The sequence below is a fragment of the Lupinus angustifolius genome, chromosome LG18, assembly GCF_001865875.1.
Source record: "Lupinus angustifolius cultivar Tanjil chromosome LG18, LupAngTanjil_v1.0, whole genome shotgun sequence".
Lineage (NCBI taxonomy): Eukaryota > Viridiplantae > Streptophyta > Magnoliopsida > Fabales > Fabaceae > Lupinus > Lupinus angustifolius.
Window position 1 is genome coordinate 14,921,075 of NC_032026.1, and position 26,134 is coordinate 14,947,208.

At 33.2% G+C, this 26,134-nt stretch overlaps 5 protein-coding genes and 1 pseudogene across 15 annotated transcripts in view; 5 read left to right on the forward strand and 1 right to left on the reverse strand.

Annotated features, from left to right (window-relative positions):
* On the forward strand, window positions 637–5,273 carry LOC109333411 (casein kinase II subunit alpha-2-like). The gene is made up of 10 exons (XM_019568890.1): window positions 637–959; window positions 1,536–1,665; window positions 2,358–2,552; window positions 2,810–2,967; window positions 3,712–3,802; window positions 3,946–4,011; window positions 4,261–4,343; window positions 4,640–4,703; window positions 4,812–4,880; window positions 5,025–5,273. Exons 1-10 carry the CDS (start codon window positions 874–876, stop codon window positions 5,082–5,084), a joined length of 1,002 nt encoding a protein of 333 aa, XP_019424435.1. The 5' UTR covers window positions 637–873; the 3' UTR covers window positions 5,085–5,273.
* LOC109333494 (uncharacterized protein At2g23090) lies at window positions 6,054–8,029 on the reverse strand. The gene is made up of 3 exons (XM_019569000.1): window positions 7,868–8,029; window positions 7,515–7,555; window positions 6,054–6,362 (listed from the first exon to the last, which is right to left on the reverse strand). Exons 1-3 carry the CDS (start codon window positions 7,941–7,943, stop codon window positions 6,243–6,245), a joined length of 237 nt encoding a protein of 78 aa, XP_019424545.1. The 5' UTR covers window positions 7,944–8,029; the 3' UTR covers window positions 6,054–6,242.
* LOC109333454 (molybdate-anion transporter-like) lies at window positions 9,004–13,599 on the forward strand. 4 transcript variants are annotated; one of them, XR_002106014.1, is made up of 10 exons: window positions 9,004–9,357; window positions 9,739–9,883; window positions 10,116–10,284; window positions 10,534–10,789; window positions 11,370–11,458; window positions 11,784–11,966; window positions 12,073–12,158; window positions 12,243–12,327; window positions 12,888–13,203; window positions 13,327–13,599. XR_002106014.1 is itself a non-coding variant. In XM_019568942.1 (9 exons), exons 1-9 carry the CDS (start codon window positions 9,156–9,158, stop codon window positions 13,020–13,022), a joined length of 1,350 nt encoding a protein of 449 aa, XP_019424487.1. In that variant the 5' UTR covers window positions 9,004–9,155; the 3' UTR covers window positions 13,023–13,301. The 4 variants fall into 4 exon arrangements, 1 of the variants encoding a protein (XP_019424487.1); XR_002106015.1 differs by having other exon boundaries at window positions 12,888–13,183; XR_002106016.1 differs by having other exon boundaries at window positions 12,888–13,171.
* Window positions 14,114–16,162, forward strand: LOC109332248. Of its 4 annotated transcripts, none has more exons than XR_002105884.1 (5): window positions 14,114–14,529; window positions 14,636–14,721; window positions 14,806–14,890; window positions 15,451–15,766; window positions 15,890–16,162. XR_002105884.1 is itself a non-coding variant. In XM_019567162.1 (4 exons), the coding sequence occupies exons 1-4, from the start codon at window positions 14,404–14,406 to the stop codon at window positions 15,583–15,585; spliced, it is 432 nt and encodes a 143-aa protein (XP_019422707.1). In that variant the 5' UTR covers window positions 14,114–14,403; the 3' UTR covers window positions 15,586–15,865. The 4 variants fall into 4 exon arrangements, 1 of the variants encoding a protein (XP_019422707.1); XR_002105885.1 differs by having other exon boundaries at window positions 15,451–15,746; XR_002105886.1 differs by having other exon boundaries at window positions 15,451–15,734.
* On the forward strand, window positions 18,861–21,540 carry LOC109332448 (annotated as a pseudogene).
* The window catches only part of LOC109333195 (F-box-like/WD repeat-containing protein TBL1XR1), an 8,730-nt gene continuing 6,289 nt past the window's right edge, over window positions 23,694–26,134 (forward strand). The window contains exons 1-3 of one of the 5 annotated variants that reach the window (XM_019568529.1): window positions 23,694–23,937; window positions 24,868–25,008; window positions 25,140–25,481. In XM_019568529.1, the coding sequence (XP_019424074.1) occupies window positions 23,877–23,937; window positions 24,868–25,008; window positions 25,140–25,481 (544 nt within the window). In that variant the 5' untranslated portion in view covers window positions 23,694–23,876. Of the gene's footprint in view, window positions 23,938–24,867; window positions 25,014–25,139; window positions 25,482–26,134 lie in introns of those variants that run through there. The other 4 variants (XM_019568531.1, XM_019568530.1, XM_019568534.1 and 1 more) reach the window with 4 other exon arrangements.

Below are 26,134 nucleotides of genomic sequence, written 5' to 3' on the forward strand. Positions count from 1 at the left end.
ACTAGTAAGGTGGTGAGCTTAGAGAGTGAAGTGGTAAGAAAAGAAATTGAGTGTTCAAATCTTAAATACCACAAAATACCAACATACTAATATTTGTCTATCAATTTTTTTTTGTACAAATGTTAATAACACTTTAATTGGTAGGTTAAGTATGATCCATACACCTTAGATTTCCAAGTCCTCAACTGTAAATTGTTTCAGTGCTATTATATATTACATCTTACCTAAAAAAAGTAATGTTACATGATACTTCAGCAAATTATTATGCTATAATAACGAGGTTTATCTTGTATAACCTAAACTCCGATATTCTGAATTAATGAAACTTGGGTTGATAAAAGAAGCTCACAAAGAAAATTTCATACGGTTTAAAAATAGATTTCTTTACTGCAAAAAATGAGAATCTTTCTCAGCTTCAAGATATTTTATAAGACAAGTCATAAAATGACACGCCACTCTATTCTTGTTGGGAGCATATTTGTTGTACCATAAAATGTGCCACATTATGTATTATGACTTATGATTGGTTTAAAAAAATATGTTTAAATTAAAATTTTAATAATTAATTATTGTTTTGAACACATGAGGTGACACATTGTTTTATGACAATACATGTCTGCCCATTCTTGTTGCCAGACCCAAAACAGGTTCGGTCCAATCATCATTCCCAAAACTGAAACGGATACCGAACCAAACACAGGTTAAGTCTAATTTGCATATGCTACGCGCGCGAACCATCACACTCTACTACTACTCCTCCGCTAGTAGCTAGCGTGCACCGGTTGCGCTACCTTCTAACGTGCGCATCGTCACCCATCCAAAACATATCACGTCACCACAAAGTTAGAGATCTCAGATTCGAAACGCTACGCTATGTCGAAGGCGCGTGTCTACACCGATATCAATGTTCTTCGCCCCAAAGAGTACTGGGATTACGAGTCTCTCACCGTTCAATGGGGGTAACCATTCAGAACCTAATCTCTCTCTGTTCTTATATCATTTCTTTTTCGAATTTAAGGGAAAGTATATGTTATGACTCTATCTGCTTAGTTTCTTAGCTTCTGTTTTGTTGTTTACTTCATCGTTTCATCGGTCCTTTTTAATTGGATCATTCAATTTTGTCGAGATTTATGATAGAACAGTATGTCGTTGTTCAATCCATGTAGCCGATCCTACCTAGTGGAATACAAGTTTGATTGTTGTTGTATCAATGAAATGAGGGATGGAGAGTCATGTCATACTTGTGGTAGTTATGTTATTTTGATTGGATCTCATGTTCTTGCTTAGATTTTATTTAATTTGAAGATTTGATTGAATTTGTTATCTTAATTTCTAAGAATCCAAGATAAAACTACTCGTGCACATTTTGTTCTTCATTGAGTTAGGTTTGTTTGCATGAGATGTGTTGGTTCTTTGCTCCTTTTTATATGAGGTTAAAAGTTAATACCTTAGCTAGTACCCTTGATCTAATTTTTCACCTTTTTTATGCCAATAGTTGTGTCGAGTATTGATTAATATGTTTTATGGTTTTTCAGCGATCAAGATGATTATGAGGTTGTGCGAAAAGTGGGAAGGGGGAAATATAGTGAGGTTTTTGAAGGCATAAATGTTAATAGTAATGAGCGCTGTGTAATCAAGATACTCAAGCCTGTCAAGAAAAAAAAGGTAATTCCCCCCATTTGTGTTGCTTTCTACCCTTAAACATGGGACCTGCAGTCAATGAATAAAGCTAGCTCGGGGTATTTTATCTGAACTTGTTCTCCTAAAAACTGTTGTACAAGGAGTAGTGTAATCAGGTCAGGGGTGTTTTATCTGAACTATTCTCCTATAATATGCTGCACAATGAGTAATGTTGTTTATACAAGCAAATTCCTCACACACTGTTTTCAATCACTTCTGTGAGCTATTGGATAACAACTGGTCCCCTATGCACAATTTGCCTCTCAGTTGTACAGCATTCATTAATAAAATATGCATGTCTCAACTTGATAAGAATAGCTAGAGGGGTTGCTGAGGCATGTCTCAACTTATTCATTTTATAAGATCTGCAAAAAAGGGTAGGCATTGAGTCAAGCAGGACATAATGTGTGTCTGCTGCAACCTGGTTCTGCAAATCCGATTTCATAGATCATTGATTTTTCCTTTAAAAAATTTCTAGCCAGACCAGAATTCAAACTTGTGATATAAATCATGTTTGCCATGAACCAAGACAGCCTTGGTTCCTATCCTTTAAACAGTAAGAGCATCCATGTATTGTTGGAATTAGTAATATACTGTTGAAATTATATGTTGTTTCATGTACTATTCTTTGGAGAAGCTTTTTCTTACCTCATGAGCTCTTCAACATCATTTTGCAGATTAAAAGAGAGATAAAAATACTTCAGAACCTTTGTGGAGGCCCAAATATTGTCAAGCTTCTTGACATTGTCAGAGATCAACATTCAAAAACTCCGAGCTTGATATTTGAGTATGTCAATAGTACAGATTTTAAAGTTCTATATCCAACCTTGACTGATTATGACATACGCTATTACATATATGAGCTCCTTAAGGTAATGCTATCCTTCAATCTCATGTGTTATAGTTGGGACTGTCATTATAATTGTCCTCTCCATAATAATACATATCATTTTTATGCATAAATTTTTTGAGTTTCTTTGTCTTGGATAAGGTTTCATACATGAATTCTGCATTTCTTCATGTGCTTTTGCTTATGTATCATGAAAATATTGCTTAATATTTCAGTACACGGGTGTTGACTGCTGAGAACCTTTCCTTGTTATCTGAATGCTTTTGGTTTGAATTGCAGGCCTTGGATTACTGCCACTCTCAAGGCATAATGCATAGAGATGTCAAGCCTCACAATGTTATGATAGATCATGAGTTAAGAAAACTTCGCTTGATAGATTGGGGTCTTGCTGAATTTTATCATCCTGGAAAGGAATATAATGTTCGTGTAGCTTCAAGGTAATGTTCTCTGACCAATTGACCATGTGTTTAAATCTATTCCCAAAAGCACATAATGTGAAATGGAGGGGCCTAAATGAGTTTATGTGTGACATAAATAAAAACTAACTAGATATGAGTCAATTTGTATTTTCAATTTGGATAGGTTGCTGGAAATTGTCTAAATCTTTTGTGTGCCATGTCTGGTATCCATAAAAGTAACTGTGAAGTTGCGGGAAATGTACATATGGTAAGACTTAAAAAAAGGTTATAATAAAATATGGGCCTGGAAGTGATTTTTGGATAATTATAACGCTATCTTTCTTGCTAAACATAGTGGTATGACTTAAAAAAGGCTATAATAAACTGCTCCAACCAATTTATGCAAAATAAATATTACAGACAAATTACAATATTAATTTTCCTGCCCTTCGAAGACATCACCCTATTCACCGTCTTATGGTCATCAAATTCCTTACCATTTCCCCCTAGATTTTCATTTGGATTTTATAGTAAAAATATAACCCTTGGTTTAATTTTTTGCATTAGTTTACAGTCACAGTTACCTTCATTTGATTTTGGTTAGCCAATCTGTTTCTATAATCATATGTTGGTTAAAACTTGGTGTGAGAAAATTGATTGTCTAAATTCTGCTAGATTTTTATGCATTGGCATATTACAATGTGAGACTGAGGCGTGGTTTCTCAAGTTCTTAACTGTCACTGACCTATAACAATTTTCATGTGCCATGTTTTGTTTCCTCAGATACTTTAAGGGCCCTGAACTTCTGGTTGATTTGCAAGACTATGATTATTCATTAGACATGTGGAGCCTTGGCTGCATGTTTGCTGGAATGGTGAGAATTATAGCTATTTAGCTGTAGGTTTCTGGTTATGTATAGCATACCCTTGCCATTATTTATGCTGATGGTCTGAATTGAAACATGCATGTGTAAAAACTAGTAATTCTCGGTTATAATTTGTTATTGTACTTTTGCAGATATTTCGCAAGGAACCTTTCTTTTACGGTCATGACAACCAGGACCAGCTTGTAAAAATAGCGAAGGTAACATTCATACTGGTTTACTATAATTTATGTGTTTTGACTATTGATGCATTACAGTTTAATTTTGTGCTTTAGTTTCCGACGATTACATTGTCCTCTTTTAAATGTTGGTTTTCGATGTAAATCATTGACTGCTTCATGACTTTTATCTCCATACAGGTTTCCCCTCCTAATGGCCATTTGCCCATTTATATAGATGCTCTTTCAAGATTTTAGTTGTCACTATTAATTATTATTTGTGATCTCTAGGTGCTTGGGACAGACGAACTGAATGCATATCTGAATAAATATCATTTGGAGCTTGATCCTCAACTTGATTCACTTGTTGGAAGGTACGATCTTCCATTTGATTTTCCGCATATTTGTTAGCAAGTTTGGTCTAGTTAATGGATTTAGTTATGATGCGCCATCAATTTTATGGTTTGTTTACACCGCCAACCAATCATATAATTACCAAGTCATCGAAAATATTGGACTCACCCTACCTAATGTATGATTGTTTGGTGATGGGGAAAAGGTATTCATAGACATTACATAAAATAAAATAAAAAAACTTCATGCAGATAAGTGAAGAAGTATTAGTGATGCTTTAATACATTTTATTATTCAAATCTATATTCTTCTGCAGGCACAGTCGCAAGCCCTGGTCTAAGTTTATCAATGCAGATAATCAGCATCTCGTGTCTCCCGAGGTCACTTAAGCAATTTTCTAATCTGGCATTGAACTTCCACTTAGCTTATGCTGCATTTTAACAGTATTTTTATGTATAGGCTTTAATTCTTCAGTGTCTGACATGCAGGCAGTTGATTTTCTTGATAAGCTCCTTCGATATGATCACCAGGACAGGCTAGCAGCTAAAGAAGCAATGGTAATAAGCTCTGATATTTCCAATTTGCCATAACATGGTTATTATGTGTGCTACACTTTATAATCCTTTGGTTTAACATTAGTTAATTTTTATTTAGAAGTTGTGCACTAACCTTTTGCTGCTATTTTGTTGAATTTTATGCAGGCACATCCATATTTCTCTCATGTAAGGGCAGCAGAAAGTAGCAGAATGAGGACTCAGTAGATGCAATATGGGGAACCATAAACATGAGTTCATATGCTTGAGATTGTTTCATATTTACTTTAACATGTGCCTTGATTACCGTCTGTGCTGTATAATAATACCATGTTTGTTTCAGTAGAGGAATAATGTTACTGTATGTTGTTTGAAACTTAAACTTATTTTATGCCTTGAAAGTTTTGACGCTAATGATCATTAGGTTTCCGATTTAGATCCTTTCCAGCACTCTCCATATATTCTCTCATCATAAAATATCCCAACCTTACATTACATTAATCAAGTTAGCAAGGCAATTAAGAATCACACTTGACAAAATGGGCGTCTTTAGATGATGATGGAAGGGAAGATTGAGAGCAACCATAGAAATGATCCATGTTGGGAGCCTTTGGACGCTATGGAGAGATAATTAAAAGCGCTGATGGAAAGGATCCCTCAATTGGGGTGTTAACATTACCGGGTATAATTGAGGTGAAGTTAATGAATTAAAAAAAACATTAGGTAAATTTTTTTTAACTCAACCTTTACTAATAGCATGAGTTTTGTAATCAAATTCTTAAAACTTGGTATTAGAAATTCGGCCAAAATCTAGATCAATAGTGATACATGTGCTGTGGCCAATGTCACTGATTTGGTCGTTCTGCATGCTCTGCAATAATGGAAGGCTGTGGAACTGTGGCCAACTAAAATGCTAGTTTAACAAGTCACTAGCATTGGCTTTCTATCTGACCTCTTCCATGCCTACAAACAACTTTCAAGCCAAGAATTATCCATTAACCTTCCAAAACTAAGATCTTATTAAGGGCCATTCTTGAGACAAAAAATGCTTAAGCTCTTTGCTTGTGATCATAATAATTACCTTTTGGAACAAATTTACCAATAGCAAAACGAAAATACCAACTTAGTTAGGCATCCTTGATCTGTGGTTTATGTTAAACACAATCCATTGATAACCCCTGATAAGATTCGAGCTTGTAGGACATAAATATTAACACTAATGATCATTAAACAGTTACACATCAACAAATAGAGAAGGCCTCACAATTTCTTTCCCTATTATTATCAAAGGGAAAATCATATTCAACACCCCTTTCTAATCCCAGTCCACGAGATACACACATATTTATATATAAAATAGAAATCGAGGAATATCTATGAACAAGTTCACTTTTTCAGATGAGGGAAGCAAGTATTAACATCAGCTTTAGGGTGTTTCGCTTCTGCGTGCTCCCTGCACTTCACTTCCGATGTGGTGCAAATGAATGTTTGCATGCACACTTTGCACTGCAATAATCAACATTATTGATGATCAGTAACAAAGCGGTCAGAGTAATAAAGAGTAAAAATACTCATCCATGAAAGCAGTGCTTAAAAGAGATTCAAATCTATTGGTAATTCGGGACATAACACATATATATCAAACCTAAGTTATGTACAAAAAGTTCACAATATTGTGAATTGATGATGTAACATCAGCAACATTGTGTATATTTCAATAACTTGCAAAATTATAAAATTACCAACAATACTTAAATGAGTTTTTAAACGGCACAAAAAAATTAAAAGAAATGGTCAGCATTAAACTGTTTAGATAATTCATTATAAGATAAAAGGTTTTGACATCTTCCCTAGCCCAAAAATAACAGTAATTTCTCATGGTTTGATGCAGCGAAAGTGCGAAACTAGTCTCTACATAGAGGGAAAAAAGTGAACCAATACTTCCCAATTCTTTGTGTGTGCAAACTCTGACATTTTTCTTCCAAAAACAACCAGTATTTATACTTCAAGTCTTCGAGAAAATATAAGACAGAATTCATGGAATTGAACCAACATTTCATAATTTCCTTAGTATATTGTACAGTGGACAGCGCCCTAGTATGAAGCCTAGATCAGTGTCTCAGTTTTTTGGCCCTATGTTATCATAACATTTTACTCTTACCCATTTTTCTTGAAAAAGAATAAGAATGCATAATCTATATCATAAATTAAAAACATACACAGTGAAACCACCCTGTGCCTGCCCCAAAGAGTCTGATGCACTGCTTGTGAATTGGATGTTAAAGGGTAATGGAGAAAGGGAAAACTTGAGAGTCATAAAATACACACCTGAGATGACTCTCAAGTCTCAAGCACTCCCTTTTGCTTTCCCTTCCACTCCAAAAAATAACTCACAAACAGACTCTAAGAATGAAGGAAGCAAAAAACAACTAACTAACTCTTTTAGCACAACTAAATTTCAGATGATATTAGGCCAATATAAGCTGCAAAAATTGGAAACATAAAAACACGGCAAGATCTAAGTATTGAACTTAGCTATTCTACATATTAGTATAAACTCCTGGGTCAAGTTCAATTTATGTGTTAAAAATTAAAAAGGGCGAAAACATGAAAAGTAAGAGAAGCCACGCTAGTAACAAATAAAAAACACCATATTACCTGGATTGTCATTGCTTTCTTGTTTGCATCTAGCTGGCTTCCTGCACATATCAGATAGAAAAATATCAAAATCAATAATTACACCCAGCAGAGGATGCGCTTGTTTTTGTTTGCCTTGTGACCCGAAGGTCGTAATTTAAATCATGGAAACAGTCTCTTCGCTTAAGCTAGGTGGGAGGGTCGTGCATACAGATCCGGGAGATCTAATACACGCCCTCCCAATTTTTCAATCTAATGAAAAATTGAAGGGATCAATCAAAGTCTGGTTTCTAATGTTTGATCAATAACCCCTCTATATAACAAAACAGACGATGAATTCAAAATAATTAGGTATAGATCTAGAACGGTTTTACCCTTTGAGGCACCCTTCTGCTTCTCAAGGTTCTTCTCGCGAGCCATCTTAGCCTTTTGCGCGTTACCTCCTCCCATATCTGGTACCGTAGGATCAAATCACAAAACCCTAATATTCCCAAAGACGGAAGGAGCAGCTGAACTTTAACGCCAATCGCGATATAAACTTACATTAAGGGCTATTTGGTCACTCCATGCACTTCTACATTCTTTTTTGTTATTGTTGTTATTATTTATATATTATTAACTTAGAAAAACTTGTGTAAAAACAAATCTTAACAAAATTTTAATAAAAATTAATTTTAGATGATAACATAAAAAATTATAAAATGAATCAGTTTTCAAATATAATGTGTTATAGGTATTATTGACAATTTGGGCAAAGCTTATGGGACCCGCCCGCCCGTACGTTTTGGGCAGGCAGGGCATGAAAATTGTGTCTCTCTGCCCTAAAATGCGCACACAACATGCCATTTTCGTCATTGGGCATTTCAAATGGGCGGGCAGGGCAGCTCATGAGCATCATTGAACACTAAAATAAGAAATTTGATGAGTCAAGTATGACAAGAGTAATTCATGTTCTCTATGTCGCAATTTTTCAAAATATAATATCTTACCAATTAAATTTATGTTCGGTTTATGCAAAACAAGATGTTATGTTTTGCGTTTTTAATCATACTATCACACTTTGTATCCAATGTAATCTCAAGTATTATGTCATTTTTAGTTTATTTTTACTTTAGAGCAGCCCGCAAGTCCGCCCTGCCCATGTTTAGGGCATGTAGGACATGATATTTCATGTCGTCCTAATTTTGGTGGGCTTTGTGTGAACATGGACAGGACGAGCATGACAGCCCTAATTACCAATGCTAGTTATAGGTGTCTCTATTCAATTTTTCTCTTATTAACTTTACTTATATTTTATTACTTTTTCAAATAAGATATTTTTGGTACTATTAAAATTATTCTCTCACCTTCTTGATTAAAAAACTAATATCTTTTAACTCTTGAATATATGACTACTCCTCCTAACAAATATAATCTCACAAACTGAACGATCAACCTTAAACATCCAAGATCAAATTGGGGTTGATGTATATTCTTATTACTTATACATGAGCTTCGTATTCGTATAGAAGCCACTAATCCATCGTATTCGTATCAACCTAACTGAACCCTTCATCGTTCATCAATCACATTCGCGTGCTCTCATATACTATCACGAGTCACAAACCTTAGATCTGAAAGGATCGCTAACTCCATTCTCAAAACTGAAACTATAAAAGGGCAATGGGAGTGGTAATTGAGAGTTCCATTTGGGAACCAAATCCATCACTATACATCTTCATCTTCCTCTGTTGCTGCGTCTCCATCTTTCTTTCCCCGATTTCCTCTAACCTTAACCGAACTTCCACAATCTTCGATCATGGAATCTCTTCCTCCTTTTTTCGCTTCCAATGGAAATTCCTCCTCCTTTATTCTCTCGCTTCAGGTTCAATTTCACTTCATTTTGTAATGTACTATACCACTTTTTCGTTTATTAGAAAACGTGTAACCTCATGAACGTAAATTAACTCGTTTTGTTTGTGATTATCAGCAACATATGGAACCTTTGATGAGACAATTTCTTATAAGACTGTTTGGTTTACTAACAAAATGTGTGACCGAAAGAAGTAAAATCAGCTTTCGAAACTTCATTTTTTTTCCTATGGAGGAGGAATTGAATGTCTACATTGCTTTAGCTGACAATTCGTTTTTGTTGTGAGATTATCCCAATCTCGAAACTCTTGTTTGTAATAATCAGTTTAGATTTGGATTGATGATGATAAATTGTGGATGCTGATTTCGCTTTCCTTAATTTTCTCATATTCAGTTATGGAAGGTTTGTGGTCAGTTTTTGGAGAGTATGAGTTAGCTTCATATGGAATTGGCAGGGCAACAATGGTCATGACTCTCTGTTATGGATACGGAACGGCTCTCTTTGCTGCTCCTGTCCTTGGCGTGCTTTCAGACTTGATGTGAGCCTCTATTTTCACTTTGCTGTCGTTTTTAAAATTTAAATCACTTAAATTAAATAAGTTCTGGTAACTCAACATTTGCTGTGTTAGATATGAAGTGTATCTTAGTTATTCCATGAGTACTGCTGAACCTTGCATACTCAAGATATATGTAAAAAATTGTCAAGTGTGCACAAGTTTCGGTTGAAGTTGTTACATGCTGAAATTAACTTGCAACTTACTATTGGTACAGAGGTCACAAGAAAGTTTGTTTAGTCTTTTGCATCCTACACTTCTTTACTGCCTTATGGAAGAGGACTTTAGAGCAACCAAGCATTTTCATGACTAGCATATGTCTATCTCTGGCCAATACAATATTTTCGTTCAGTTTTGAGACTTTGATGGTCACTCAACATGAAAAGGTAATCAGGATTTTCTTTTCATTTTTTCTTGATTTCCTCATAGACAAGTTTTCACTGTAAACATCTGCAACTATGCCACAGGGCATGGCTCAGTAGGGGCTTATTTCTTCTGGACCGAATAATGTGGTCCAGATTTTTTCTTTCTTTCACTGTATATTGGAATTATGTGGCTGCCTGGGTCATAACTTAGGGATACTTAAAATATGTAGAATTAATATAATTCTGGATTTTGTGTTTTGCACTTTGCAGCAAGGGCACAGACTAGATTCACTTAATGACACATTTTGGTTAATGACTTTCTTTGAGTCTGCATGTTTTATTGCCAGCCAAATATTTGCAAATTGGCTGGTTGGTAATAACATGGAGAAAACCAGTGCTCCTTCCTCTGCAATTATCTTCTTAGCAACCACATGCTTCACTTTTCTCACCAAAGGATGGACAGAAACTCCAGGAACAACATCTCTTAAGGAGTATAGCCTGTCCTTCTATGAATATATTTTTGGTGGTTAGTTCGCACACTTTTCTAATTCTTGTTTAGTCATCTTTCTTTTATTTCAATTACTCACTATTTTATTTACTTTTTATACGAAAAACTACTCAAAGTTGTTAATAATTCAGTACTTAATATTTATTTGGCAATTGGATAACTTAGAATAAGCTTGAGGATTCCTAGAGGCTCAATTTAATTAAATTTTGGACCTAGCATCTGACGTCGTTGACAGAATGGAAATATATCTTGGAATTCATGATTGCATTCATCAAGGATCAAGCTCCTATTGATATTTGTTTACAACTTCTAAGTTTCTGATTAATAACTTGGCATCCTAGTAGTATATTTATTTATACTTTGCCATGTCTACAGTTTGATCTTGTTTTTAGTTTCACTCCCAAGCTGTATTAGACTTGATCTTTGCATGCATGCTAGACTCCATTTCTATGTTCAGACAGATATGGTCTGAAAATTTCTTAGATATACACGTGGAAAGGAGTTGGTGGACTCTACTATAGGCATCATTCAATTTTCAATCAATGTAGTGAAAAGCTCATTGAGAGCAACATACTGATGATAATTCTATAATCCACAGATAAAAGGATATGGCTGTTGACATGGGCACAAACTTGCCTTCACTTCTCCATTGGAATTTTTTGGATCCTCTGGGCACCTACAGTGGTGGTATGATATCGAAATTCTAGAGCAAATTTTATGATATACTGAGATATCAATGTATGTGAAGAGTAGTTAAAAAACTAATCTTATGGGTGCAAAATGAATATTTTACCGGCTTCCTTTTCTTCTTCAGAATGCTTTGTATTGGTGAATCTTAAAATGGAGTTGATGCATAAATTCATAAGGGATTTTTTTCAGTCCATTATTATTATAGGAAGATGGCATCTCTCTCCATGCCCAATTCATATTGAAAATTAGACTGCAAGTTATTAAACTGTTACGTTTTAAGTCTTAAAATGCTAATATATATTATTGATGCATGTGATTGTAGGCTGATGGTCGTGAAGTGCAATTAGGATTGTTATATCCTTGCTTTCTAGGCTCAAGGATGCTAGGAAGCACTGCATTTCCTTGTCTTACAAGTGGGCCATCATCGTTTAGAACAGAGGACTGCCTAGTATATGCATACATCATTCTAGCTCTTCTCCTCTCTATTGTGGCCTATGACTATCAGGTGCAGTTATTTTTTATCTTTAAAAAAATCTCAAATTATCAAATATGCTTTGTCAGATTTTCAAGCTGGAACTCTGAAGTCTGCTCTGATAATTTATCATGTGCAGGAAATTGGAGTTCTAGTGACACTATTTTGCTTGTTTCATGCTTGTGTCGGATTCATTTTGCCATCACTTGCCAGATTGAGGACCATGTAAACTCATTAAAAGGAGTTGTAGTTATTCATTTTCTTAATAATTGATTTGGTAGCTCTAAATTCTAATTACATTGTGTGTAGGTATGTGCCTAATGAGTTGCGTGGAGGGATGATGGGGCTTTCTCTGGCCCCTGCAAATGCCGCAATTCTGCTTTCTGTGGTACAAGTATGTATTTGTTCCTAAAGTTATCTGAAATTATAGAAAGCATATAATTAACCAACTAACCACTTAAGCAATATTAACATGAATTGATATGAACAATAGATGGATGCTAAATATTTTGAAGTTAGAATGCCATAATCGTGGAAGGTGGCTTGAGAAATTGGTATTCAAGAGTGGCATTGCTCTTGTTTCTTCAAATACCTCATTGGTCTTTCTTAAAGTAGCAGAAACAATTCCTGGTTTATACTGTTATTGAGCCTTCCAGCTAGTCTCAAGCATGACTCTTACCTATGAAACGATTAATCAAACTGGCTGGCACTTTGAAAATATACTTTTTTGGTTGAACTTCTTGATGGCTGCAACTTGTCCCTGTAGTTGGTGAAGGGTTACATTCTGGGAATATTTAAGATGCAATGTAGTTTTGCATGTTTTATACTTTATGCATGAAGTAAAAAATGATTGTGAAATTTTGTAGTTGCATGTTTATTGTGTTTCAGGCTTTCAGCTAGTTGATTGCTGTGTGTGCTGTCTTAAACATATTTACTTCCTAACTGTTGTTGCAGGGTGGCTATTATCGGAATGTTAGTAATGCAGTATTGATGGCATTTGGTGTGCTTGGTTTATTGCTAGCAGCTGGTTGCATGCATAGTCTGAAAAAATGGGGGAAGCAACCATATCACAACTGGCATAAACAGTAAATGCATATCCCTTTGGCTGGCTTTGGTAGCGGTGGATGTCTGCCTATTTGGTTGACAGCAATGAGGAGTGAAGAGATGAAGAACTTCGATGATACCAATGCAAACCAGGGGAAATAAATTTCAGAAAATGCAAACTTAACTACTAGCGAGTGCTGAACTAGGTACCTTCTGTAAGAATAAAGTGAGACTGAACAAGGAAACCTTGGTTTAATTTGTTCTCAGTTCTTTGACCAAGTTTTCTTTTACTTAGCCATAAAAATCCATGCATTACTAGCAAGTTTCTAACTATGCTTATATTTTGTAGCTTGTGTTCGTTGTTGCTCGGGTTTGCATACGGAGGGATAGCCAGAGCCGCACAAGCTTCCAAATCTGCTACCAGAATCTTATTTGGTGACAAACGGCAGTTTCTCCATAATTGCACCTAAAGAGTAAAGATCAGAAGGTGAAAATTAAATCTGACCATGTTAGTTATTTTAGCACATTAGGTTAGTTATCTGTTACAGGTTGGGTTTGTTAGTTTATTCTTAACATTGTTTATATACCCGGAACATGTGACTGACCTTCAAATTCTAAGTTGCTAGTTATGACAAAAAATGAATATTGATATGTTTTAAATTATTTTTGGCAGATTTTGTTATGATATTTTTGTATTTAATAAATTAGAATATTAGTAATGTAACTATATTCATATATTTTATTAACTTGATGACTATGATATAAGAACAAGACCACACCCTCTTACATTTTCACAAAATTATTACACTTAACATCAAATAAAATGGCGCATAACAACCTACTCAACCTAATGCAAACCACTCTGCAAATAATACCAACCAACGATTTTAATGCATAAAACCATAAAAAAGTAAGTAAAAAAGAGCACAAAAAATCTTATCCCAATATTTTATTTTCAATTAACTCTCAATTTCTTTATTTTCAAGCTTTTATCAATATTTTAAGACAAACTTTTTTAAAAATCATATATTGTGATCATAAACAGATTGTTCAAGGATAAAAAATATTAATTTTATGATATACTGAGATATCAATGTATGTGAAGAGTAGTTAAAAAACTAATCTTATGGGTGCAAAATGAATATTTTACCGGCTTCCTTTTCTTCTTCAGAATGCTTTGTATTGGTGAATCTTAAAATGGAGTTGATGCATAAATTCATAAGGGATTTTTTTCAGTCCATTATTATTATAGGAAGATGGCATCTCTCTCCATGCCCAATTCATATTGAAAATTAGACTGCAAGTTATTAAACTGTTACGTTTTAAGTCTTAAAATGCTAATATATATTATTGATGCATGTGATTGTAGGCTGATGGTCGTGAAGTGCAATTAGGATTGTTATATCCTTGCTTTCTAGGCTCAAGGATGCTAGGAAGCACTGCATTTCCTTGTCTTACAAGTGGGCCATCATCGTTTAGAACAGAGGACTGCCTAGTATATGCATACATCATTCTAGCTCTTCTCCTCTCTATTGTGGCCTATGACTATCAGGTGCAGTTATTTTTTATCTTTAAAAAAATCTCAAATTATCAAATATGCTTTGTCAGATTTTCAAGCTGGAACTCTGAAGTCTGCTCTGATAATTTATCATGTGCAGGAAATTGGAGTTCTAGTGACACTATTTTGCTTGTTTCATGCTTGTGTCGGATTCATTTTGCCATCACTTGCCAGATTGAGGACCATGTAAACTCATTAAAAGGAGTTGTAGTTATTCATTTTCTTAATAATTGATTTGGTAGCTCTAAATTCTAATTACATTGTGTGTAGGTATGTGCCTAATGAGTTGCGTGGAGGGATGATGGGGCTTTCTCTGGCCCCTGCAAATGCCGCAATTCTGCTTTCTGTGGTACAAGTATGTATTTGTTCCTAAAGTTATCTGAAATTATAGAAAGCATATAATTAACCAACTAACCACTTAAGCAATATTAACATGAATTGATATGAACAATAGATGGATGCTAAATATTTTGAAGTTAGAATGCCATAATCGTGGAAGGTGGCTTGAGAAATTGGTATTCAAGAGTGGCATTGCTCTTGTTTCTTCAAATACCTCATTGGTCTTTCTTAAAGTAGCAGAAACAATTCCTGGTTTATACTGTTATTGAGCCTTCCAGCTAGTCTCAAGCATGACTCTTACCTATGAAACGATTAATCAAACTGGCTGGCACTTTGAAAATATACTTTTTTGGTTGAACTTCTTGATGGCTGCAACTTGTCCCTGTAGTTGGTGAAGGGTTACATTCTGGGAATATTTAAGATGCAATGTAGTTTTGCATGTTTTATACTTTATGCATGAAGTAAAAAATGATTGTGAAATTTTGTAGTTGCATGTTTATTGTGTTTCAGGCTTTCAGCTAGTTGATTGCTGTGTGTGCTGTCTTAAACATATTTACTTCCTAACTGTTGTTGCAGGGTGGCTATTATCGGAATGTTAGTAATGCAGTATTGATGGCATTTGGTGTGCTTGGTTTATTGCTAGCAGCTGGTTGCATGCATAGTCTGAAAAAATGGGGGAAGCAACCATATCACAACTGGCATAAACAGTAAATGCATATCCCTTTGGCTGGCTTTGGTAGCGGTGGATGTCTGCCTATTTGGTTGACAGCAATGAGGAGTGAAGAGATGAAGAACTTCGATGATACCAATGCAAACCAGGGGAAATAAATTTCAGAAAATGCAAACTTAACTACTAGCGAGTGCTGAACTAGGTACCTTCTGTAAGAATAAAGTGAGACTGAACAAGGAAACCTTGGTTTAATTTGTTCTCAGTTCTTTGACCAAGTTTTCTTTTACTTAGCCATAAAAATCCATGCATTACTAGCAAGTTTCTAACTATGCTTATATTTTGTAGCTTGTGTTCGTTGTTGCTCGGGTTTGCATACGGAGGGATAGCCAGAGCCGCACAAGCTTCCAAATCTGCTACCAGAATCTTATTTGGTGACAAACGGCAGTTTCTCCATAATTGCACCTAAAGAGTAAAGATCAGAAGGTGAAAATTAAATCTGACCATGTTAGTTATTTTAGCACATTAGGTTAGTTATCTGTTACAGGTTGGGTTTGTTAGTTTATTCTTAACATTGTTTATATACCCGGAACATGTGACTGACCTTCAAATTCTAAGTTGCTAGTTATGACAAAAAATGAATATTGATATGTTTTAAATTATTTTTGGCAGATTTTGTTATGATATTTTTGTATTTAATAAATTAGAATATTAGTAATGTAACTATATTCATATATTTTATTAACTTGATGACTATGATATAAGAACAAGACCACACCCTCTTACATTTTCACAAAATTATTACACTTAACATCAAATAAAATGGCGCATAACAACCTACTCAACCTAATGCAAACCACTCTGCAAATAATACCAACCAACGATTTTAATGCATAAAACCATAAAAAAGTAAGTAAAAAAGAGCACAAAAAATCTTATCCCAATATTTTATTTTCAATTAACTCTCAATTTCTTTATTTTCAAGCTTTTATCAATATTTTAAGACAAACTTTTTTAAAAATCATATATTGTGATCATAAACAGATTGTTCAAGGATAAAAAATATTACATTATTACAAAAGATCAGAGTATATTCACTTTTTAATTATATTGTAAAGTAGAATAAAAGAGACAGATGTTACGTATGTATTAGTATTTTTATCATTAATAAATAGATCTTGTGCCACGTTAAAAATATTTTCTTTATTTTTTTTTAAACTTATCAAGAATTTAGAATATACAGTATATTATTATCTTATGTTTTTCTATTCGTTGCTACTCATCTAATAAAATTAAATATTTTCCAATTCTTTTTAGTTTTTTTTTTAATTCAACATTTTTTCTATACATTTAATGGTTGTTGTTAAGTGCATCTGAAAGCTCTTTCAACGATTGACTTTATTTTTCAAAGTTGGAACTTGGAAACATTATTCTGATTATTTATCTTGTTTTAATTTAATACTCTAACATAATATACATTAATTTAGTCATGTACAAAAATCAAATATGAATTTACTCATCTATTTTAAGTTAAAATAATGAAATTAATAAACATTAGGAAGAATGTGATTAATTTGATACTTTATTTTGTTAAATGAGTAAATTGAAATTTAAAATATGATACACGATTAAATGTACACTTTATTTTATTACATAATAAAAATAAAATTTATAAATAAAATTATATGTTAATTCTCATTTGGGGAGAAGATGCTTCTAACGAGGAAAAACACTTTTTGATTTGGTGAATAGAATGTATTCATCTCTCCCAAAATCTTATCCTTGACTATGTCTAGTTTAATGAAATTGTGATATATGTTAAAATATTGACAAGTGGGAAGCAAAGTTGAAGTTATATGTTAATTTTTTTATTATAAAACAAACTTTTATGGGAAGGGGTTTACTTACATAAGAGTAAGTGAATAGAGAGAATGTGAAATAAGTTTTTCACTCACTCTTAAAATAAATGGGTTCCTTCTCAATTTTTATTATATGAGACAAGATTAGAGACATACTTTTGGAATCGATGATATGCTCAGTTAATAACAATCAACCATTTTAGCGCAAAAAACCACAATAATAGAAGTGAGTAAAAAAGAGCACAAAAACTCTTATCCAAATAATAATAAAATATTTTGAAAATGATAATTTGTGTTTATAGATGAGTAATTAAGGAAAGGCATACTAAATTACCAGATAAAAATGATGACATAGTGTTCATTTGAACTTAATAAATAGTAAGTGAATCATACACTCACCAATTAACTCTCAATTTCATTATTTTCAAGCTTTTATCAATATTTTAAGACAAAATATAAAAAAAATTGAAAATCATATACTGTGATCATGAACAGATTATTCAAGGATAAACACATTACATTATTACAAAAGTGTATATTCATTTTTTAATTATATTTTAAAGTAAATAAGTGAGACAGAATTTATTTGTGTATTAGTGTTTTTATAATTAATAAATAGATCATGTATGTGCTATGTTAAAAATATTTTCTTTAATTTTTTTAACTTCTGAAGAATTTAGAATATATACATTGTATTATTATCTTTGGTTTTTAATTTTTTATATTCGTTGCTTCTCATCTACCAAATTAAGTATTTTTCTAATAATTATTTAGCATTCTGTTTAGTTCTTTTTTTTGTATTTAACATTTTTGCTATACATTTAATGTTGTTATTAAATGCATTTGAAAGCTCTTTCAATGATTGACTTTATTTTTTCAAAGTTAAAAACTTTATTTTGATTATTTATCTTGTTTTAATTTGATACTCTAACATGATATACATGAGTTTAGTCATGTAACAGAGTCAAATATGAATTTACTCATCTATTTTAATGATGAAATTAAAAAACATTAGAAAGAATATGATTCAATTGATACTTTATTTTGTTAGATGAGTAAAATGAAATTTAAAATATGATAAACGATTAAATTTACACTTTATTGTATATTTGTATTACATAATCAAAATAAAACCTAAAAATATAATTATATTTAATTCTCTTTTGCATAGAAGATGCTCTTAATGAGGAAAACACTTTTGATTTAATGCAATTGAAATATGGTAATCTATTCTTAAATATTATTATCAATCCTATCTCATCCAATGAAATTTTGATATTTATTAAAAAGAAATCAACTTTTGGAACATATGATCTCCACAATAAATTAATGAATCAGTCAATCAATATTCACAGATTTTTTTCCTATAATCTTATTTTTTTTCTTTCATAATTGGTTGGCAACAACTACAAACTATGAATTTAACTCTATAAAGTTGTTTCATTTTCACATATCAAACAAAGTGTGAGAAAAATAGCTTACGGGCATGAAAGTCTTGAAGGAATCTGTGATCATGACTCTTCTTGTGTTGATTATAGGTCTTTGCATTTCTTCCATTGTTATAGCAGAAAACCACAAGAACACTTATATAATACATGTGGACAAATCCAAAATGCCAGAAAGCTACGAGCACCATTCAATTTGGTATGAGTCATCATTGAAATCTATATCTGATTCTGCAGAAATTCTCTACCATTATGACAATGCAATGCATGGATTCTCTGCAACATTAACACATGAAGAAGCACAATTATTGAAGAGCCAACCCTGGATTCTTGCAGTGTCTCCGAGTAAAATATCCAAATTGCAAACGACTCGAACTCCAGAATTCCTTGGGATTGATAAAATCACAAACCAATTCCCAAAATTAATTGCAAATAGTAGTGATCTCATCATCGGAATCATCGACAATGGTGTTTGGCCTGAAAGCAAGAGCTTCGATGATACTGGACTTGGACCTATTCCCAATACTTCGAGAGGGGAATGTGAAACTGGTCCTAATTTCACAGTCTCAAACTGTAACAAGAAATTGATTGGAGCCAGAATATTCACAAAAGGCTATGAATCCACAAATGGTAAAATTGAGAAAAATAAAGAGATCAGATCAGCAAGAGACACTGATGGTCACGGCACACACACGGCAAGCACAGCTGCAGGATCAGCGGTGACAGGTGCAAACTTATTCGGCTATGCTTCCGGAACCGCACGTGGTATGGCCCCACATGCAAGAGTCGCTGTCTACAAGGTTTGTTGGAATGGTTCTTGTGATAATTCTGATATATTGGCTGCAATAGATAAGGCTATTTCAGACAATGTCAATATCTTATCTCTATCACTTGGAACTATACCCGTGGATTATATCGAAGACATGACTGCTATTGGATGTTTTGCTGCAATGGAGAAGGGTATTTCAGTCTTTGCAGCAGGAGGAAACGATGGTTCTAATTCTTCTAGTGTTACAAACGTAGCACCTTGGATTACCACTGTGGGAGCTGGCACACTAGATCGAGAATTCCCTACATAAGTTACCATTGGAAACGGAAAAAAGTATCTTGGTGCATCTCTTTATCAAGGTCCTCCTTTGTCTGATACTCCTTTACCGTTTGTTTACGCGGGGAATGTCAGTAATAGAAAAGATGGTAACTTATGTGTGCCTGGTTCCTTGGTGCCAGAGAAAGTTAAGGGAAAAGTCGTATTGTGTGATCGTGGATCGAATTCTAGGATAGAGAAAGGATTTGTGGTGAAATATGCAGGCGGTTTGGGGATGGTGGAAGCTAACACTATGGAAAATGGTGAAGAGTTGGTAGCAGACCCACATATTTTGCCAGCATTGGAACTTGGTGCACAAAGCGGTGATGCCTTAAGAATGTATGTGTCTTCCGATCCAAATCCGACGGCGAAGTTTGAATTTGGGGGAACAGTGTTTGGAACGACACCATCACCGACTGTTGTAGCATTTAGCTCTAGGGGCCCAATTTTGTCACACCACAAATCCTTAAACCTGATATCATTGGTCCAGGTGTCAACATCTTAGCAGCATGGTCAACGGGTTCAAATCCTAGTAGTACGGATATAGACACGAGACATGTGGACTTTAACATCATTTCAGGTAAAGTTTTCTTATTTCTCATTATATTTTAATATGTAAGCATTATAATTGTAAAAAAAAAAATTATTAATTTTATTTTAGAATCAACAATGATTAAATATCATTGATGAATGATGTTCTACAATACAAAAAAACTCTTACACTATCATTGCATACATATTTTTCTTCATTTTTGTATAGATTATTTAAACATCATGTATATTTATTTTTATCAGAGAGTGAGCCTCTCTATAATCTACCTTCCTCTCTAAGCCTGATTATATGGTTCATCGTGATTGTTTTTATTTTTTTATTTTTATTGTATAAACAAATTTAAAAAATGTAATTAACGAGAAACTATTATATTAGGTACATCCATGGCATGCCCTCATTTGAGTGGGATCGCAATTCTAATCAAGTCAGCTCACCCAGATTGGAGCCCAGCCATGATTCGATCTGCAATGATGACCACATCTTATACAACCTACAACAATGGTCAACCATTTGTAGATAGTTTCACTGGAAAACCAGCAACATTGTTGGATTTCGGTGCTGGGCATGTGAACCCTCTTAATGCTCTTAATCCAGGATTGGTCTATGATTTAAACGTGAATGATTATCTTAGTTTCCTTTGCGCCTTGAATTATACACCTAGCCAATTGAAGATGATAGCGAAGAGAGAACTCCATTGTGATTCAAGCAAACAATATAGTATAACAGACTTGAATTACCCTTCATTTGTTGTGTTGTTTAATGGGTCCACCGTTGTAAAGCACACACGAACTCTTACTAATGTTGGGGTTGCTGGAACCTACAAGGCATCAATTGTTGCAAACAACCCATCCGTTAAGATCTTAATTGAACCAGAAGAATTGCGTTTCGATATAAATGAGAAAAAATCATATGTTGTCACATTTAAAACGTTAGGCCATAACTCACATAATGATTATGACTATGGACGTTTACAATGGTCAAATGGAAAGAATGTTGTTGGAAGCCCAATTTTATTTAATTGGTCTTGATGAATTTGAATGCTAGGAATGTTTATCAAATTTCTGTCACTTTTAATAAGGTACACATCTCCTCTTTCACAAATTGTACCATTGCATATACTACTAGATGTGATTGATCAAACAAATCATAATTATTAATTTTTTAACTTAAAAATATTTTTTCAACCGATCATAATTTAATAGTACATATAGTGCCACAAGTTGTGGATAACATATGTGTTCCCCTTTTAATATGATTGCCTTGCTTGACTAATAAGTATTGTTTTCTTTTCTTTAGAGATTAATAAAATATTCAAAGGAAAAATGTTTGGTTTCCTTTTCTCCGTTAAACAAAAGTTTTGTTTCTATTACAATTAGAAGGAAACTCGTACATTCGTACGGGTGATAATGTGTATTGCATGAATTTAATTAAAAAGTGACATCTAACTTGTTAATGAAAATGTTATTGGAGATTACCTGCTAAAACATTGTTTGTAATATTCTATTGCTGATGTAAAAATATTAAGACTATGAAATGGTATCAAACCTATGTTAAAATAATAAAAAATGTTATGAAAATTCAAACAAATTTAGTTGCAAAGATGATGTTTGTTAACATGAGAATGTGAATAAAGATTAACTCATAAACCTTGTTTTGTATATACTTAATTGTTGATGTAAAGTTGTTGTACATTGAGATGATATTAAATCTGTTATTTAAAAAAATGTATTAGTTAGAAATAAATATTTGAAACATAATATAAAATAAGTTATAGAATACATGTTACAGATTTTGGAAAACTTCTTTATAAACGACATTTGTCGTTGTCTTCAATGGTTTACCATCCTTGTCATGTATCAATATTTTCAATCCCTTTTTGCTATGTAATCTTGAAACAACTACATACAATTGACCATGACTGAATACTGGTTTAGGCAAATACAATCACACGCTCTCTAGTGATTGTCCTTGTGATTTGTTGATTGTCATAGCATATGATACAATTATAGAGAACTGTCTTCAGATAAACATGAAAGGCCATAGAGATTGGGATGGTGATATTGATAACCTAGGAATGTAAGTGATATTCCCAATGTTTTTTTCGGACATTATTTTTGTCTCAAGTACATTATTATTAAGGGTGAGGTGTCCTTTATATGTTAAGAGGAGATATAACATTGAGAGAAGGTGTGGCATCCTTCATATTATAGAGTGAGGTATCATCCATAGTATAAAGCCAGATATCACTAAATGTAAAGGTGAGATATCCCTTTACATACTAGGATATTAAGAATGAGACATCATATGTTAGTTTTCTAGATGCTCAACTCAACAATTTGGATTTCAAACTATTAGTTGCACCAAATCCTATGTACACAACTCAACAATTTGAATTTTGAAGAAGGCCAAGTTAATTGATGACCTAACCAAAATAAATCCTTGTTTGAATCCTCTTTTTTCCAACTCTTTTTATTTGTTATTGCTTTAAGTTTGCATGAAAATAACACTTTTAACACTCCCAATTTTAGAAAATAGAGAAAAAATATATGCACTGACGATATATGAATTTTATGCATTATTAATGCATCATCCACTATTAATATTTAGTCAGTATTGATTTTTTAGAAAAAATAATCTAAACGAATGATAAACAATTTAATGTCTATATGTAAATCTTTACATTGACAATATATAGATTTTACATTCTATTTTTATTATATAAAACTAGCGTGTTGACATGCACTGTCGTGCCTGTCAACCCGCTTTCCTATCGTTTGTAATCTATAGTTTGCATTTTATAAATTCAAATATAATATTTTGTGCTAAATTTACAGTTGAATTTATTATATTCAATTTTTTAAATACACTTTGAAAATAAGAAGATAATAAAGATAAAATAAGAAAATAATATTATATGATTTTTTGGTAGGAATAAAAGATATTGAGGGCAAAATAGGAAAACACAAATTACACCATGATGGGTGGTTATTTTGTGTTTTCCCTTTATTAATAGTATAGAAGTATAGAAGTATAGATATAGACAATGTAATCATAATTTTATCATATTAAAAAATCAAATTTAAGTTAACATACTTCAATCATTAGGGTCCAATATGAAATGGACTTTAGAAATGATACATCATACAATCACCTATGTAGCGCACAAATACTTTTTATTTATTCATTTAAACAAACATAAGGTTTGTTTTTGTATTTTTGTTTTATTCTAATTCTAATTCCTCGTCCTGTGCTATGCTGTGGCAGCAGCTATAGCTCACGACGGTTGTAAAGGCTTCTCTTCTTACCTCCTCCACCTCTTCAGTCATATTCTCACCGACGCGCCACCGCGTTTTTCTTTCTCCCGCTCTTGCTATCCCGCTTATGCTCGCTTATCATGACTTCCATCACCTCCGTTGAGCTCAATTTCCTCGTCTTTCGCTACATGCAAGAATCAGGTTCTTTTTATTTTTTTATTTATTTGCTACCTGCAATATGCTAATAGTTTAGGTTTTGTTTGAATTGTGAGTATTCGGATGTTGATCGGTTTCGAACGCTGAAAATGTTTTCCAATCAGATTATTAGGGTTAGATACTGCTCAGAAACGTAATTTTATTTACAGATGGAAATTTCTAGCGCGAATTGTTGTTCCGTAAACATGTCTTTCGGTTTTATGGTTGAAGGTGGGAGGAGGAGTGAAAGTTGTTAGATCTGTTGAAGAAAAATGGATTTGGTGTTGAGACTTGAATCTTACAGTTCTTAAATATCAGAATATGTTGTAGGTTCAAATTATGATTATCTTATATGTTAACATAAATTTGAATATGCAACTATTTGTTGAGATATCCTCCATTTTGGAGGAGAGTGGTAGAACTTTATAAATTGATATACAATAGAAACTCTGACTGATGTTTATATAGAAATATGTATTTTATTTTCTAACCTAGTGGATGAAGGAGGTAACATCTAATTTATATCTTATGTTCTTCCATATTGTGTATATCATATTCTTTATTCTTCATTCACTTTTTTTTAAACAAATTTAGTTGGACTTGGTTATATTATGTGATAATATTTTACTTTATGTGACTTCTCTGAGATGATCATGTTCACTGGATTCTTTTTTCACTTTATACCAAGATAGATAGCAATGATGCATATTATGTGCTTAATAGTTTCCTTTTCGCGTTTAGGAGATTACTTCTTAAATATGACTTTGATTTTATTTAAGTTGGGAGACAAGCTTCTTGAGGATCATTTAACATTGCAATTTTTCTTTTTTGGACAAGGAAAATGTCCCTTTCCATTTTATGAAATTTTTTATATTCATGAGAAGGCCATACCAAGTAGCTGAATTGGTTTATTGGTTACTTATGTTGTAACTGCAGGTTTCACACATTCTGCGTTTGCCTTTGGATATGAAGCAGGTATTAACAAATGCCCCATTGATGGAAATTTGGTACCACCAGGTGCTCTTGTTACGTTTGTTCAGAAGGGGCTACAGTACTTGGAGATGGAAGCCAACTTGAGTAATGTTAGCACTCCTTGTTTTTTTTACTCTAGTTTTCACTCTCAAGTCTCAACATAACATTCATCTGTTTGAATATATATTTTAAGCTTTCATACCTTAGGTTTTATGTTGATCAATGTTTGTTTTAAGCTTGCCAGTGTGATGCAGACCTGGATGAAGATTTTTCATTCTTACAACCAGTGGATCTTATCACAAAAGATATGCATGAACTTAGGAAAATGATAAATGAAAGAAGGAAAAAAGCCCAGAAGGATAGAGATAAGGAATCTGGAAAGGAGCACGGAGGTGAACGTGTAAGGGTACGAGAAAAGGAAAGACATGAAAGGGAGAAAGAATGTGAAAAGGATAGAGCAAAGGTAGAAAGTCGCAAAGAGCAAGAGCGGTCACCTGAAAATCAGATTAATAGACAAATGGTCATAGATCAAGAAGATAATGTTACTGTAAATCATGAAGAGAATGGAGCATTTGGAGGTAATCACCTGTCCATTAGAATTTGTTTACATAATTTATATCAGAGCTTTGTTTGACATTGTCAAGTTGAATAGCTCCATTATTTTTATTAATAATTTTCCATGAATGTAATTGCATATTATCCTACACTCCTCTATTATTGTTGACGATTTCTTTAAATCCTTACATTTTTTGCAAGTTTTAACTAATAAAATTTATAATATATTTGGGTGCGTATTGTGATTGTGTTTTGAAGTTTGAGTGGTTTAGCGACCGATGAGTAAAAAAAGATTCCATGATATTTTAGTCAGATATCATTTATGAAAATTTTCTTCATTGCTATATTTTTATCTATTCAATGTTTTGCCAATGAACATGATTTATGATAGAGCATTATAGTATCGTTCGATACATGTAGCTGACCCCACCTTGTGAGATTAAGGATTGATTGTTGTTGTTCTACCATATTTTTATCCACTCTCTAGTACAAATCATACTTTCAGAAAATCTTATTGTTCAACCAGTATAGTTCCACTAAAAGCTGTGTATCTGGACTGCTGCCCTGGTGAATTTCAATTATTGATTACAAATTTACAAGCCACTTCTGCAGATTTAAGATTACCCATGTTTTTTATAGCAGTATGCCTAATTCAGTTTCCTGATTATTTATGCTA